We start from the raw sequence: 13,970 nt of genomic DNA, 5'->3' as shown, positions 1-13,970 counted from the left end.
GTCAGTTTAATTGTTAACGGCTTGGTTTCATTGCCTGAAAATCAAATTAATTAATAATTAATGTTTATTTAAAACCTGCACAGCTCCGCCCCACACAAAATACCTCTGGGCCCAAAGGGAGAGGGAGGGGCGTGCGAGAGGAGGGTGGGAGGGGTTCTAGAAGTGAACCCGCCCCGCGGAGGGCGTCCCGTCTTCAAGATGCCTCCGCACAGACTTCTGCCTCCTGACCTCTTGACCTCTAGGGTCGGCCCCTAATTCAGTGGAGCCCTCCCCCTCCATCCTGCTGCGAAGGGCCTCTCCGTTGACCAAACGCTCCCCGCTGACCCCCGTTACACTAATCTCAGGGATGGGACCCGTCGGGCAGGAGTCAGGGGAGTCTACACTCTCCTCCAGTGACTCTACACACACACATACGAGAGACACGCACACAAACACAATGATACATGCATGATGCTTGATGAAACACACAAAATAAAACATATGAAACATTTCACAACTAAAATCAATACGTAACAATACTACTACTAATAATAATAATACAAAATGATAAAAAACAGCAGATGAAAATGGACACAGATGTTGAAACGATAACAAACCCTAAAACGGGTATTATCATGTTTCAAATGTAAATGACGCTTGCCTTGCAAAAACATACATTTGGATTTCATACTGTACATACACAAAAACATCACACTGTGATGCTGCTGGAGTGCTCTGGGAGGTTGCCAGAATGTTGCTATGTGGTTTCTAGGAGTTCGGGGTGCATGCCGGGACATCCCTGTGCAGTTGCTAGGGCATTGCTGTGTGTTTGCTAAAGGGTTCTGGACATCGCTATGCAGTTGCTAGGGCGTTGCCATGTGGTTGCTAGGGGTTTGGGGTGGACCTATGGACATCGCTGTGCAGTTGCTAGGGGTTTGAGGTGGATGCCTGGACATCACTGTGTAGTTGCTAGGGCATTGCTGTGTGTTTGCTAAAGGGTTCTGGACATTGCTGTGCAGTCACTAGGGTGTTGCTATGTGGTTGCTAGGGGTTCGGGGTAGATCTATGGACATCACTGTGCGATTGCTAGTTGCTAGGGGTGGATGCCTGGACATCACTGTGAAGTTGCTAGGGCATTGCTCTGAGTTCAGGGTGTATACCTGATCATCGCTATGCAGTTGCTTGTGTGTTGCTATGTGGTTGCTAGGGATTCGGGATGGATCTATGGACATCACTGTACAGTTACTAGGGTGTTGCTAAGTGGTTTCTAGGAGTTCGGGGTGCATACCGGGACATCCCTGTGCAGTTGCTAGAGCGTTGCTATGTGTTTGCTAGAGGTTCTGGACATTGCTGTGCAGTTCCTAGGGTGTCGCTATGGGTTCAGGGTGGATGCCTGGACATCACTGTGCAGTTGCTAGGGCATTGCTATGTGGTTGCTAGGGGTTCGAGATGGATCTATAGACATCACAGTACAGTTGCTAGGGCATTACTATGTGGGTGCTAAGGGGTCAGGGTGGATGCCTGGACATTGCTGTGCAGTTGCTATGCATTTTCTAGGGTTTCTGGACATTGCTGTGCAGTTGCTAGGGTGTTGCTATGGATTCAAGGTGGATGCCTGGACATCGCTATGCAGTTGCTAGGGCGTTGCTGTGTTGTTGCTAGGAGTTCAGGGTGGATCCATGGACATCACTGTACAGTTGCTAAGGGGTTACTATGTGGGTGCTAGAGGTTCAGGGTAAATGCCTGGACATCGCTGTGCAGTTGCTAGGCTGTTGCTATGTGGTTGCTAGGGGTACAAGATGGATCTATAGACATCACTGTACAGTTGCTAGGGCATTACTATGTGGGTTCTAGGGGGTCAAGGTGGATGCCTGGACATTGCTGTGCAGTTGCTATGCATTTTCTAGGGTTTCTGGACATTGCTTTGCAGTTGCAAAGGTGTTGCTATGGATTCAAGGTGGATGCCTGGACATCGCTATACAGTTGCTAGGGCGTTGCTGTGTTGTTGCTAGGAGTTCAGGGTGGATCCATGGACATCACTTTACAGTTGCTAAGGTGTTACTATGTGGGTGCTAGAGGTTCAGAGTAAATGCCTGGACATTGCTATGCAGTGGCTAGGGTGTTGCTATGTGGTTTCTAGGGATTTAGAGTGGATACCTTTACAATGCTGAGATGTTGATAGGGCGTTGCTATGTGATAATTGAAAGGTTCTGGGTGGATGCCTGGAAGTAGCTATGCAATTACTAGGATTGCTATGTGGTAGTTAGCATGTTCTAGGTGGTTGCTATGATGTTGCTATGCAGCTGGCAGGGTGTTCTTGGTAGTTTCCAGGACTTTAATATGTGGTTGCTAGTGGTTACCAGGAAGTTGCTATGAGCCACTCTGGTTTATTGGTCATACATCCAATATATTTGGCTCTGTAGATATGTCTCACATCTGTCTTGAAATGCACTGCAGCAAAGTTTTATTCCTTGTTGGGAGATAATTTAACAGCACAGCTTTCCTCAACCAGTGTGCATGACTCCATCTCCATTTTCAATTTAATACATTTATGGTTAAAAGACTAAAGAGCGATAGAAACCCTACTGTCTGCCCCGACTAACGCTAATCACTGTGTTTACTGCTTAATTGTAGCTCAGTAACAGAAAACCCTTCATTAGTGCTGCAGCTGAAACCATGAGCAGTAATTAGTCAGATGCTGCGAGATATCGACTATTAAGTGTCACACAGCAGTGAACGACAACCTGATCCACGTCAGCAAAAGAGAAACCCCGAGAGCCCAATGTGTTATTACTATAATTAGCTGACTGAAATGTCATTGAATAACATTCCAGAATGGAATCACTTCCTGGGAAAAGCCCGTCACAATCTGATGGTTTAGGAAGTGCGCGTCACCACGGCAACAATCTACGCCTCCAAATCGAGCACAACCGTTTATCTTCCACAGCTGTGGACGCTCACCGTGACGTTTCCAGCGATGTCCTCGGATAGACAGACTGGTGACGGCGTTCCGTGAGATCCGAGAGGCCGTGGGTGTGATTTCCACCTGGATGGATCGAGAACCTTCCTTATTAGACTTCAAAGAAGCACCGTGAAGAGACGATTTGATGGCGTTTCCCACCTAAAAATAGAAAAGAAAAAAAGAAATGCTAACATGCAAATGAAGCCAAGTGTTCCTGTAACACAATGCTATTGTAATGGGATTAGAGAAACAATTTAGGAATGTTTGTAATCGGCAAAGCTTTAGCAGGATTTCTGTAATCTTTCTCAAGCCTGAAGGATCTGAAACCCACCAGCAGAGCTTCTGGGAAGAGATCCAGCTTTGCTCGATACAGAACATCATCAAGAGCTTTGGAGGCCAGGTCTGCTTCTCCAGTACACCTGACAGACAGATGACAGACAGATTTGACATTAAATCTTATAAGTTCTCGCAGGTCCAAATGCCACTGGATTGAATCTGCTCCACGCTACTCAAAAATGATGGAAGATGGGAGGATTTTTCACTTAAACGTCAGTCTGTTATGAACAGCTATGATTGCTGCTACTATAATTGTCAGACACAAATTGTTAATATGAAAATTTTCCAGCTTTAAGACAAAATAAAAGCATGCAGACTTGAAAACACATGACGGTGAGTAAATAATGGCATAATAAATTAACTCCTTTAGCAAACAGAACTGCTTTAACCGGTTTCATTTCAGCACAGTCATGTCTACAAATCTCACAGAAAAAAGGGGTGCGTTGAGGCCACGCCCCCCTGCAGTAATTCTGTAAATATGATAATAAGATAAGATCGCTTGGATTGGTGTAAACAAAGGTAAACACAAAAGCAAAATCACTCACAAAGCAAAATGAATCCCTGTAATCAGCTGCACGAGGAACTCAGACGTGACCATCAGACGAGTACTGATGCCTTTATACCGCCGCATCTGTTGCCGTGGATACCCACAGATGGAGACCCTGAAACAGGAAACAAAAAGACAGAATATAAGTTAAGCGTGCTGAGGATATTTCCTAATTATAATACGTAAAAAGTAATTAAAATATTCATAATATTAAATATTTGCTCAAATATTTGAATATAATAATGCCCATCCTTAAGTCGCTGCATGTTTCTGTGATCGGACCTTTGACCGGCTCAATCTGCTGCCGGCTGCTGAGGGAAGCGATCTTTGCTCGCTCGTTTGTAAACATCAGCTGATCATCAGTCATGTAATCATCATTCGTTGGACCATGCAGCTTAAATGGTTGTGGTAAAAGACCAATCACAGGTCTGAGGCTCTTTCAGGTTCAGTGTATAAGAGGATCAGGGTGATTGGAAGCGGAGAGGATTTGAGATTAAGCGAAGCATTATCTACACAAACACCTGACCCGACGAAACCAGATCTCAACTGTGTACATCACAACAGAGTCCAAGGAGAAAGATTGGGCGGATTGCGTTCAGTGATTTTTATTATTAAACAAACACTACAGACTCTTTTCTTTCTATTCATGACAGTGTTTTTATTTATTTATTATATATGGCAGTTTTAGGGACTTGAAGCATCGTTATGTGCACTCTTCAGAGATTTATTTATTTATTATGTAATGCACAATAATTCTGACATGCTTTAACATTTTTTGAGAAAAGTTTATTTGAAAGGACACCGTGCATGAATATATGGCAACATCGTAGTGTTTGTGTTTCAGTGTGTGTCTTTGCAAACCTGGAGCTGAGCTGACAGAGAGACTGAAGAGATGAAGTACTCATGTAACTCAGTGCAGCGTTATAACACAACAGCAGAAACGTCAGGACCTCGAACCTGCAACACACACACACACATAATACAGTACAGACTTCCTATAGCCACAAAAATTTAACTTGTTTAAGCGCAATTTTCTGATTAATAATTGATGCCTGAAGTACAGCACAGAAAGCAGAATGAATATTTGATGTCTTGCACACCTGTTCTGTGCTGTAAACGTCTCTCGCTGGAGGTGGGGACCGCTATAAACCACTCGACTCAAGCCGTGATTGGCTAAGGCTCCTTCAGTCAAGGCCAAAGAGCCAATAGAAGAAGGCTGATGGAGGGATGAGAGAGAGATTGTGTTTATATGAACGGCCGCAGTGAGATACGGACACAAAAAAATCAGCGTGATCGATGGACTGACCTCATGGTACAATGACGGTTTGGATAACGAGGGGATGGTAAATGACAACACTTTACTCTGTCCATCTTTATCAACTATTTCCTGAAAGAGAGAGAGATTTAAAAACATGATTGACAATGATCATCGATATCAATATTGTGTTAAAGGTGCCAAAGAATGCATTAAAATCATCTGTTTAAGTGTTCTCTGATATCTACATAGAAGGTTTGTGACTTAATTAAGTGCAAAAATGATCCAGAGACGGTTTAACATACAATCGATTGCAAGCTCTTGACGGCACAATAACCATGTGATTAAAATCTAAAATCGTGACAACCCTACATTTAACAAACTTGAGCTACTGTTAACACTGCAAAGTTGTAGTTAATAAGTACAAAATGTGTGGAGCTGCAACGCTTTAATCCTCGCCTTTATTCATGAGCTGTGAACATTGCGTGTATTCAAGTGCATGTGTGAAGCATAATTTATATACTGTAGTAGAATCGTGAAACTGTTCTGGTAAAACAATATTTTTCAGGTGTAATGTCAAACAAGCGGGTGATACAGTTCACAATGATAAACATCAATATGCACAGGCCATACAAAGGCCCGCAGTCGATAATGTCGGGACGTTTAAACGCCCTCTGACACCTAAATGGTATCCGACTGACAGATGACCTATTCTGTTATTCATGGTGATTGTGGGGAGGGGTGGCAGGTCCAAGGGGTGTAAATCATGAAAGACCTCCGACACGTACAGCCACCCCGGGCATCCCATTTTATATCCTGCTTGAGAAATTAAAATTCATTTCTGATGGATCCATGCAGAGAGATAAAACTCTGCATTTTGTTAAAATTACACAGAAATACACTCACCTAAAGGATTATTAGGAACACCATACTAATACGGTGTTTGAGAACTGCCTTAATTCTACGTGGCATTGATTCAACAAAGTGCTGAAAGCATTCTTTAGAAATGTTGGCCCATATTGATAGGATAGCATCTTGCAGTTAAAGAGATTTTTGGGGTGCACATTCATGGCACGAATTTCCCGTTCCACCACATCCCAAAGATGCTCAATTGGGTTGAGATCTGGTGACTGTGGGGGCCATTTTAGTACAGTGAACTCATTGTCATTTTCAAGAAACCAATTAGAAATGATTCGAGCTTTGTGACATGGTGAATTATCCTGCTGGATGTAGCCATCAGAGGATGGTGGTCATAAAGGGATGGACATGGTCAGAAACAATGCTCAGGTAGGCAGTGGCATTTAAGCAATGCCAAATTGGCACTAAGGGGCCTAAATTGTGCCAAGAAAACATCCACCACACCATTACACCACCTGCACAGTGGTAACAAGGCATGATGGATCCATGTTCTCATTCTGTTTATACCAAATTCTGACTCTACCATCTGAATGTCTCAACAGAAATCGAGACTCATCAGACCAGGCAACATTTTTCCAGTCTTCAACTGTCCAATTTTGGTGAGCTTGTGCAAATTGTAGCCTCTTTTTCCTATTTGTAGTGGAGATGAGTGGTACCCAGTGGGGTCTTCTGCTGTTGTAGCCCATCTGCTTCAAGGTTGTGTGTTGTGGCTTCACAAATGCTTTGCTGCATACCTTGGTTGTAACGAGTGTTTTTTTCAGTCAAAGTTGCTCTTCTATCAGCTTGAATCGGTCGGCCCATTCTCCTCTGACCTCTAGCATCAACAAGGCATTTTCGCCCACAGGACTGCCGCATACTGGATGTTTTTCTCTTTTCACATCATTCTTTGTAAACCCTAGAAATGGTTGTGCGTGAAAAACCAAGTAACTGAGCAGATTGTGAAATACTCAGACCCTTTGGCACCAACAACCATGCAACGCTCAAAATTGCTTAAATCATCTTTCTTTCCCATTCTGACATTCAGTTTGGAGTTCAGGAGATTGTCTTGACCAGGACCACACCCCTAAATGCATTGAAGCAACTGCCATGTGATTGGTTGATTAGATAATTGCATTAATGAGAAATTGAACAGGTGTTCCTAATAATCCTTTAGGTGAGTGTATAATGTAGTTGAGAAAATGACCTGTTGCATATTTCTTGAATGCACCTCTAAACTGGTGCTAGATACTTAACAGCCAAACGTTTAAACTTTAGCGCTATCGTTTGAATTATTAAATGGATCGCTCTGAATGCTTGGTATCTGTACAGTGAATGAAACTTAATATAATTCTTGTCACATGTACATCAAACCTTACAAACTCTCTCTCAAAAGTGCAAATTGTAGGACACTAACCAGGTTATAGATGCCGAGCAGAAGAGCCTCTATACACCCGCTACAGTGAGGGTCTCGTGCGGCAGTGACCGACAGGTAACTCCACACCAGCTCAGGGAGAAACTGCAGTGTAAAACGCTGAAGACGCGGCTCACCGCTTCGGTAAAACTCAAACAACTGATGACACACGGGCTCCAAAAGCTAAGAGAAAAATAAAACAAACATACAGACATGTTTATTCCTCAATTTATTATTTGTAATAATATTCAATAAAATAAAGCAGTTATGCATTAAAGGACAAAACAAATCAGGCAGGTATGGCATGGCGTTATTGACCAAAAAATCTGTCATTTTGGGATTGATGATGATGATGATGTGAAATAAATATCACAGTGCAAGTCAAAGCCTGATGTGAGATGTCAAAAACACCTTTATTAAAACTTAAAGATATGCTTTCCCTTTCTTTGGAAAAGTTTACATCTGACCTCAGTGTTACATACAAAGAAAGGGGTTATATTAGACCATTATGTCAGGTATTATCAGATATCATCTCATACTGTATGCCCGCTGGGAAAAATTTATGTTTTTTTGTTATGTGCCATATTTCTGAGCACAAGCGTATACAGCTTATTATTAGCTAATATTTCTTCCAGACCCGATTACATCAGCAGAACAGAAAAGTTGTTTCGGTTGAAGGTTATTACATTTTGATGAAATATTACAAACCTTTTGTTTTCCTCAGAATGATGCACACTGAATCATCAAGGATGAAAAAAGTGACAAAGATGCAAGCTGGAGTTAGATATATATAAATAAATAACCAGTATGTATGAATGTATGTATGAATGCATGTATGTATGTATGTATTTATGCATGGATGTATGTATACATTTAAGAAAGTATAAAGGGTGGATTTCATGTCGTCTAAGAGCTTGGAGATAAAACCAGCATGGCTATTCTTTTAAATCTTTCTCACCTTATGGCCATGAGAAAGACAAAGCTTTTAAGATTTCGTGAGACAGGTGTGTGACGGTATGTGATTGTTGAGAAATTTAAACCCATAATGCACCTTTCAACACACAAAATCATGAAACTTTAAATTCAGCTTTATATGACACACATTCATCTTCATGTGAACGCTTATGAAAAAGTCATTTTATTGATCTGTGCTGTGTTTGCATTCATGAAGTGATTTCCTTGCGATGATGTCATCATCAAGGCTCTTTCTAGTAAAACATGACTGACATTAATGCTGTAAAATCTGACAGTTTTGCCTGAAGCAAACACACCCAGTCTTCTGAAAAACACCTTCGTCATTCATTGTAATGCTGAGGCTGTCATGACAACATTCACCGGTATTGTATTATGTTGAAAGACCACAGCGCTGTAAATATCTCACAAATACACTGGTGCATCACTAAACATACATCTTGAGCTGTGACACAGATGAAAAGACCTCAGTAATACTGATGTAAAAAAAAAAATCATTTTATATGAACAGATGGGAAATACAAGTCAAGTCTATATAACTATACAAAAAAAAAATTCCAGATGTATTCCAGGTGGGTATTAATGATGAATAATGTTTATTGAATAGTTTTCCCAGATGTGTGGTGTTGAAAAGCTTGGAACATGAAAAAGTTTATTATAACGCTGTGGTGTTTTTGTCTATTTTTGGAGTAAATTTAAAGATTAACACATGAAGACAAACCAACTCACATCACTGTAATTTTCCCGAATAACTTTGTAGAGCGCAGGAACCAAAGAGGCTTTGTCCTTTAGAGTGGTGGCATAATTGGAGATCGATGATTCTGGAAGAGTCTACAGCAGAAAAAACGCTTGTGAAACAATTTATGATGAAAAGGATTCAATGAAGACAATGAATAAGACAACACACCTTAAACTCAGACAGCCACTCCTCCACTACACCCTGATCCATGGCCAACATCTTCCTTCATCTGGTATGAGGAGATTTTAACCTGAAAGACAAACACAACACACATCAGACCAAAGGAAAGCAGGAAACATTTAAGGAATCTCACAATGTATAAAATCTGAAAAGTAGGAATATAAACGAGTCAAGCTTCTGCTATTTTTTTTACCAAAATTTAACACCAGACAGAAAACAGTTTGATCTTCCATATAAAACAGATACATGGCTTATAAATGGGACTGATTTATTTTGGACGTGTGCACACACATCCGGTGTAAACATGATGTGACTGTGGGTCGTTTATGGTTGCCAAGCAACATTTAAGTGATGTGCTGTCACAGGTGTGCAACTCAGTGTGTCGCATCAGCACAGAATCATATTTATAATGTATTATTATCATCATCTATCAAAAGTGGTAATTATTGCCATCGGCTTTACTGCATGAAAATATGGTTTTTATTACTGATATCAGAAGGATACATTATCTACAACAATGTTTAAACAGCTGTTTGTCTAAAGGTAAACATCAACAAATAATCTACAAAGACATACAGATACAGCCTTTCTAGGTAAACAAAACCCAAGTATACAAATAATAGCGAAAGAAATCAATCTTACATGGCAAGAAAAAATAAGAAACAGAGTTTCAGGAGAGGTTTTCACTAGAGTTCGACCGATAGTGGATTTTACCTACTAAGTTGATCCCTACTTGCCAATAACCGATTAATCGATCAATAGTTTTTAAAATGGATACTGGATAAAAACAAACATAACACTCAAAGTGAAACAGTGCTGAAATGCATTACAAAAATAAGAAAACAACAATACTGAACCATAAAAAAATGACTGTACATATGTAATAAATGTATAAATAAAAATATATTAGTATTTAAGTAAATACTTCTGTGAAATACTCAGATTTATTACATAAATGTATTTTATATGTGTAGTCTTGTATTTTTTTTGCTTCCGTTGAAACATTTAATGATTATCAAATCAAAATAACAAAGATATTGCAGTGATGACAACAAAAAAAACTGAATTTAGATTTTGATTTGTTGGATATGTTAAGGTAGCCGAAAGCTGCATATTGTTTGCTTTCTCTCGTTATTAACTTAAAATATGGATAAATCACAGCTGGATATAAAGTAATGCACCTCCATGGTAATAATCATGACATTAAACATTTGGGTTGGATTTATCTGCTAGTATTTTTGTTTGAGGTACTTAGGCCTGTCGCGATAACAAATTTTGCTAGACGATAAATTGCCTCAGAATTTATCGCGATAGACGATAACATTGATGCTCCGGGGCCATTATAATAATGCAGATACACCTTTTCAAAGATCTATAAACTTTTATTTCTAAACAATAAGTAATACTGGAACTGGAAGACATTTTAAATATCCACAAGAAATGAACAAAATAACAGGATGATTGCGTTTTAGGTGCATATGCATGTTTGTCGTGTTGCCACTACAAACTGCTACGTTTTTACCACAAATGCGACATAACGGCTCGTTCAGGTTTAGTGGTTCACCTCGGTCATTAGGTTTAAATCCAAAGTACTCCCACACTGCAGCTGTAGCGTTTGGTTTTGAAACTTGGCTGTTTACACTTGGTATTAAGATGTGTTTTTGATCAGATCACAAGTGGACGAGAGAGACATATCACGTTTACACCTGGTATTTAAATCCGTCTCTTTTGTCCACTTTCGACCGCTTCTGTGCTGAATACTGTGAGGGGTGGTCTGTCAAGACGGTGGGCGAGTCTCTCCGCTGTCATTTGAACGCCAGCGGGAGTAATTATGAGTTTATATGGACGCAAACTAATATTATGTCCACTGCTTGTTAAGCAAGTAAACATGCTGCACAGTATTTTCTACATGTATATGTTAGAGCTTTCTCTGAATTTTCAGCGCAATTGATGAAATAAGATCGCGCAACTTTCACACGCTTGCAAAATGAAACTGCGGAGATCACCCGCTTTAGTTTTTCAATGAAAGGCTAAAAATAGCACTGTTCACCTTGTGTCAGAAAAGTCAGAAAAGACGTAAAACATTGTGATCCGATCGATAAAAACGCATGTTAATGACAAGTGTAAACAGCCTCTAGTAAATCCATATTTTTCTCCAACTCTCGTCTCAACTAGTGTTTTCTCCTGCTACACTTCTCACGCGGCGCTCATCCTCCTCAGTACTCCTACTGTGATAGGCTACACCAGGAGTCCCCCCTCCCCACACAGATCATGCGACTGACAAATGACTGACGAGGGTTCACTCCTTGTCACTCGTTGCACGGAGCGGTCATCCAGTCTCTTTGGTAGAGAGAGAGAGAGACAAGGAAAACAAACAATCATGCAAATGTGAATTATTGCGGCCGAAAAAAATGATCGAGCTCATTTTATTTACCGTGCGATTAATCGATTTATCGTTTATCGCGACAGGCCTAGAGGTACTGCTAATATTAGCGTCCTGTCAGCCTTTATAACAAACTTTATTCATTATAAAGGGTTAGATTTTTTTGCCGATAGCCGACTGCTCCACCAATGAACTATCTGTGTCGATTAATCGGCAAAAACGATTAATCGGTCTACTTCTAGTTTTCACTACAGTCTCAAAAGGATGCTAGGTATCTGTGGATACCGGAGATATCCAAATTTTGAAGGATGGTGAAGGTGCAAGAGAGAGTTATACAACAGGATCACTGGAGAAGAAAAAATGAACAGATCCTGTAACTACGCAAACATTCATCTACTGTAGCTCTTTAAATGATGAGACTATCATCATTTTTTATAAATGATAATGATGTACAAACCTCAAAGAGAAAAATGATCCACAGTGATGTTTTTTACTTATACTACAGACCTGAATATCATAAATACTTGGGATTGTAAACTTCATCCACACAGAGATTCTCCGACTAGCAGCAATTATTTATAAGAAAATACTATGCACGGTTTCTTGACAAAACAAGAAATATTTTCACCATTAAGGATTTCCAAAGGGAGTTTAATCTTGAGGACAATTTTGTAAACCCACTCAATGCAGTTTCTTTGTGAAATGCCTTTCTGTAATGGATTTCCAGACAGCTTTACACAGAACAACCTTTACAAACCTCAAGTAATTAAGTCAAAGATAATAAATGTCAGTAAAAGCTTTAAGATATTACAGTTAAATAGGCCAACGAGGAATAAAGCAAGAAAATAATATGGGTCAAAGTATTTCTCACTGCAATGAAACATTCACGGTTCTCTCTCTACATTCAGACATGATATTAATACTCTACAGTACAGTTACCAGCAAACTTGTGTGTGTGTTTTTGAGGCCAAATCATCCCAACTTACTGTCATCAGTTTTCCTCTGTTTCTGTTTCTCTTCTCAATCATTCTTCATTTCAACTCTCAGTAAAATCCCTCAAGTCACAGCGTTCTGTGTGAAACCACTACAGCATCTCACTGTTTCTCCATCGATCTTAAACAGCAACAGTCTGTGCTTCTCACTTTAATTACAGCAGAGAGAGATCGACTGACAGTGCGCGAGAGAGAGCGCGCGAGAGAGAGCGCGCGCGAGAGAGCGAGAGCGAGAGCGAGAGAGCGCGAGAGAGAGAGAGAGAGAGAGAGAGCGAGAGAGAGAGAGCGAGAGAGAGCGAGAGAGTGGGTGAGTGAGTGAGTGAGTGAGTGAGTGAGTGAGTGAGTGAGTGAGTGAGTGAGTGAGTGAGTGAGTGAGTGAGAGAGAGAGAGAGAGAGAGAGAGTGAAGGGGGTCGCACACCGGATGAGAAGCGCTGCATCATGTAAAGGACAACTCGCAGGACAACTGGCGCGACACGGATTTGAGAAGTGTCCAGAGTTACAGCGGACAGCCGCCTCTTATGTTTACATTCATTTAACATAATGCGTTTGATTTTTAAATACATGGTGTGATGCGGCGCTTCTCATCCAGCATGTGACCCCTTTGAGAGTGTAATGGCCAGGGGCAATTTATAAAACAACGTTTTCAATCGTTAATGGTAATAAAAAATTATGTAGTTTGGCTCTTTGTTTACACAACAATTGTATTTTGGGGTCCTGAAAATGCAAACTTGTGAAGACGGGTCTCAAAGAGCACATTTTGATAACGTGTAAACTATGTAAACGAGAATCTGTGATAACGGTGATGTGCATGCACTGTAAATCCAGACAAGTTGAATTTACTTTTTTAGGGCAACTTATTTTCCTCTAATTTACATTTAACTTAAAAATGTCTAGTAATTCCAATATAATTCATTAAACTCAATTTTAAGTTGATTTAACTTGAAATAACTTGTATTATCAATTGTTCTGTCCAACATCTTTATATTACTTTTAGTGTTATAAATTGTATTAGAACACAACATTCATAACTTGTGTGTTCAATGACACATGTCAGTCATTGAATAAACTTGATTCTCCACAGAACACACAAAACCTTTTTTGACATGAATTGTGTCAGTAGTGTGGAGAGAACTAAGATTAAATTTAAACACTGATCTCCTTAACGGTGAAACAAAAATATTATTTACAAAAAAAGAAGCAGAAGAGGAGGACTTAATTTGCAGCACTTTGACCTTGGGCGCAGTAACATAATCACTCCTGACTCCTCACCCTCTCGCTCAAACTTCGTCAATATTAGTCGAAGTGCTGTACACTAA

The 13,970-nt window shown here is 40.2% G+C and overlaps 1 protein-coding gene across 3 annotated transcripts in view; it reads right to left on the bottom strand.

Annotated features, from left to right (window-relative positions):
* hycc1 (hyccin PI4KA lipid kinase complex subunit 1) overlaps nt 1-13,970 on the bottom strand; it is a 32,064-nt gene that overhangs the window by 3,952 nt on the left and 14,142 nt on the right. For 2 of the 3 annotated variants that reach the window (XM_065284654.1, XM_065284659.2), the window contains exons 2-10: nt 9,267-9,348; nt 9,089-9,190; nt 7,391-7,570; nt 5,131-5,211; nt 4,925-5,040; nt 4,686-4,781; nt 3,823-3,939; nt 3,273-3,360; nt 2,941-3,100 (exon numbers count right to left, since the gene is read on the bottom strand). In XM_065284654.1, the coding sequence (XP_065140726.1) occupies nt 2,941-3,100; nt 3,273-3,360; nt 3,823-3,939; nt 4,686-4,781; nt 4,925-5,040; nt 5,131-5,211; nt 7,391-7,570; nt 9,089-9,190; nt 9,267-9,317 (991 nt within the window). In that variant the 5' untranslated portion in view covers nt 9,318-9,348. Of the gene's footprint in view, nt 1-103; nt 399-2,940; nt 3,101-3,272; nt 3,361-3,822; nt 3,940-4,685; nt 4,782-4,924; nt 5,041-5,130; nt 5,212-7,390; nt 7,571-9,088; nt 9,191-9,266; nt 9,349-13,970 lie in introns of all 3 variants that reach the window. The other variant, XR_010543728.2, reaches the window with a different exon arrangement.

This window comes from Paramisgurnus dabryanus, chromosome 19, assembly GCF_030506205.2.
Source record: "Paramisgurnus dabryanus chromosome 19, PD_genome_1.1, whole genome shotgun sequence".
Classification (NCBI taxonomy): Eukaryota; Metazoa; Chordata; class Actinopteri; order Cypriniformes; family Cobitidae; genus Paramisgurnus; species Paramisgurnus dabryanus.
Note: the sequence above shows the minus strand (reverse complement) of the source record. Positions and strands in the feature narration are given on the sequence as shown.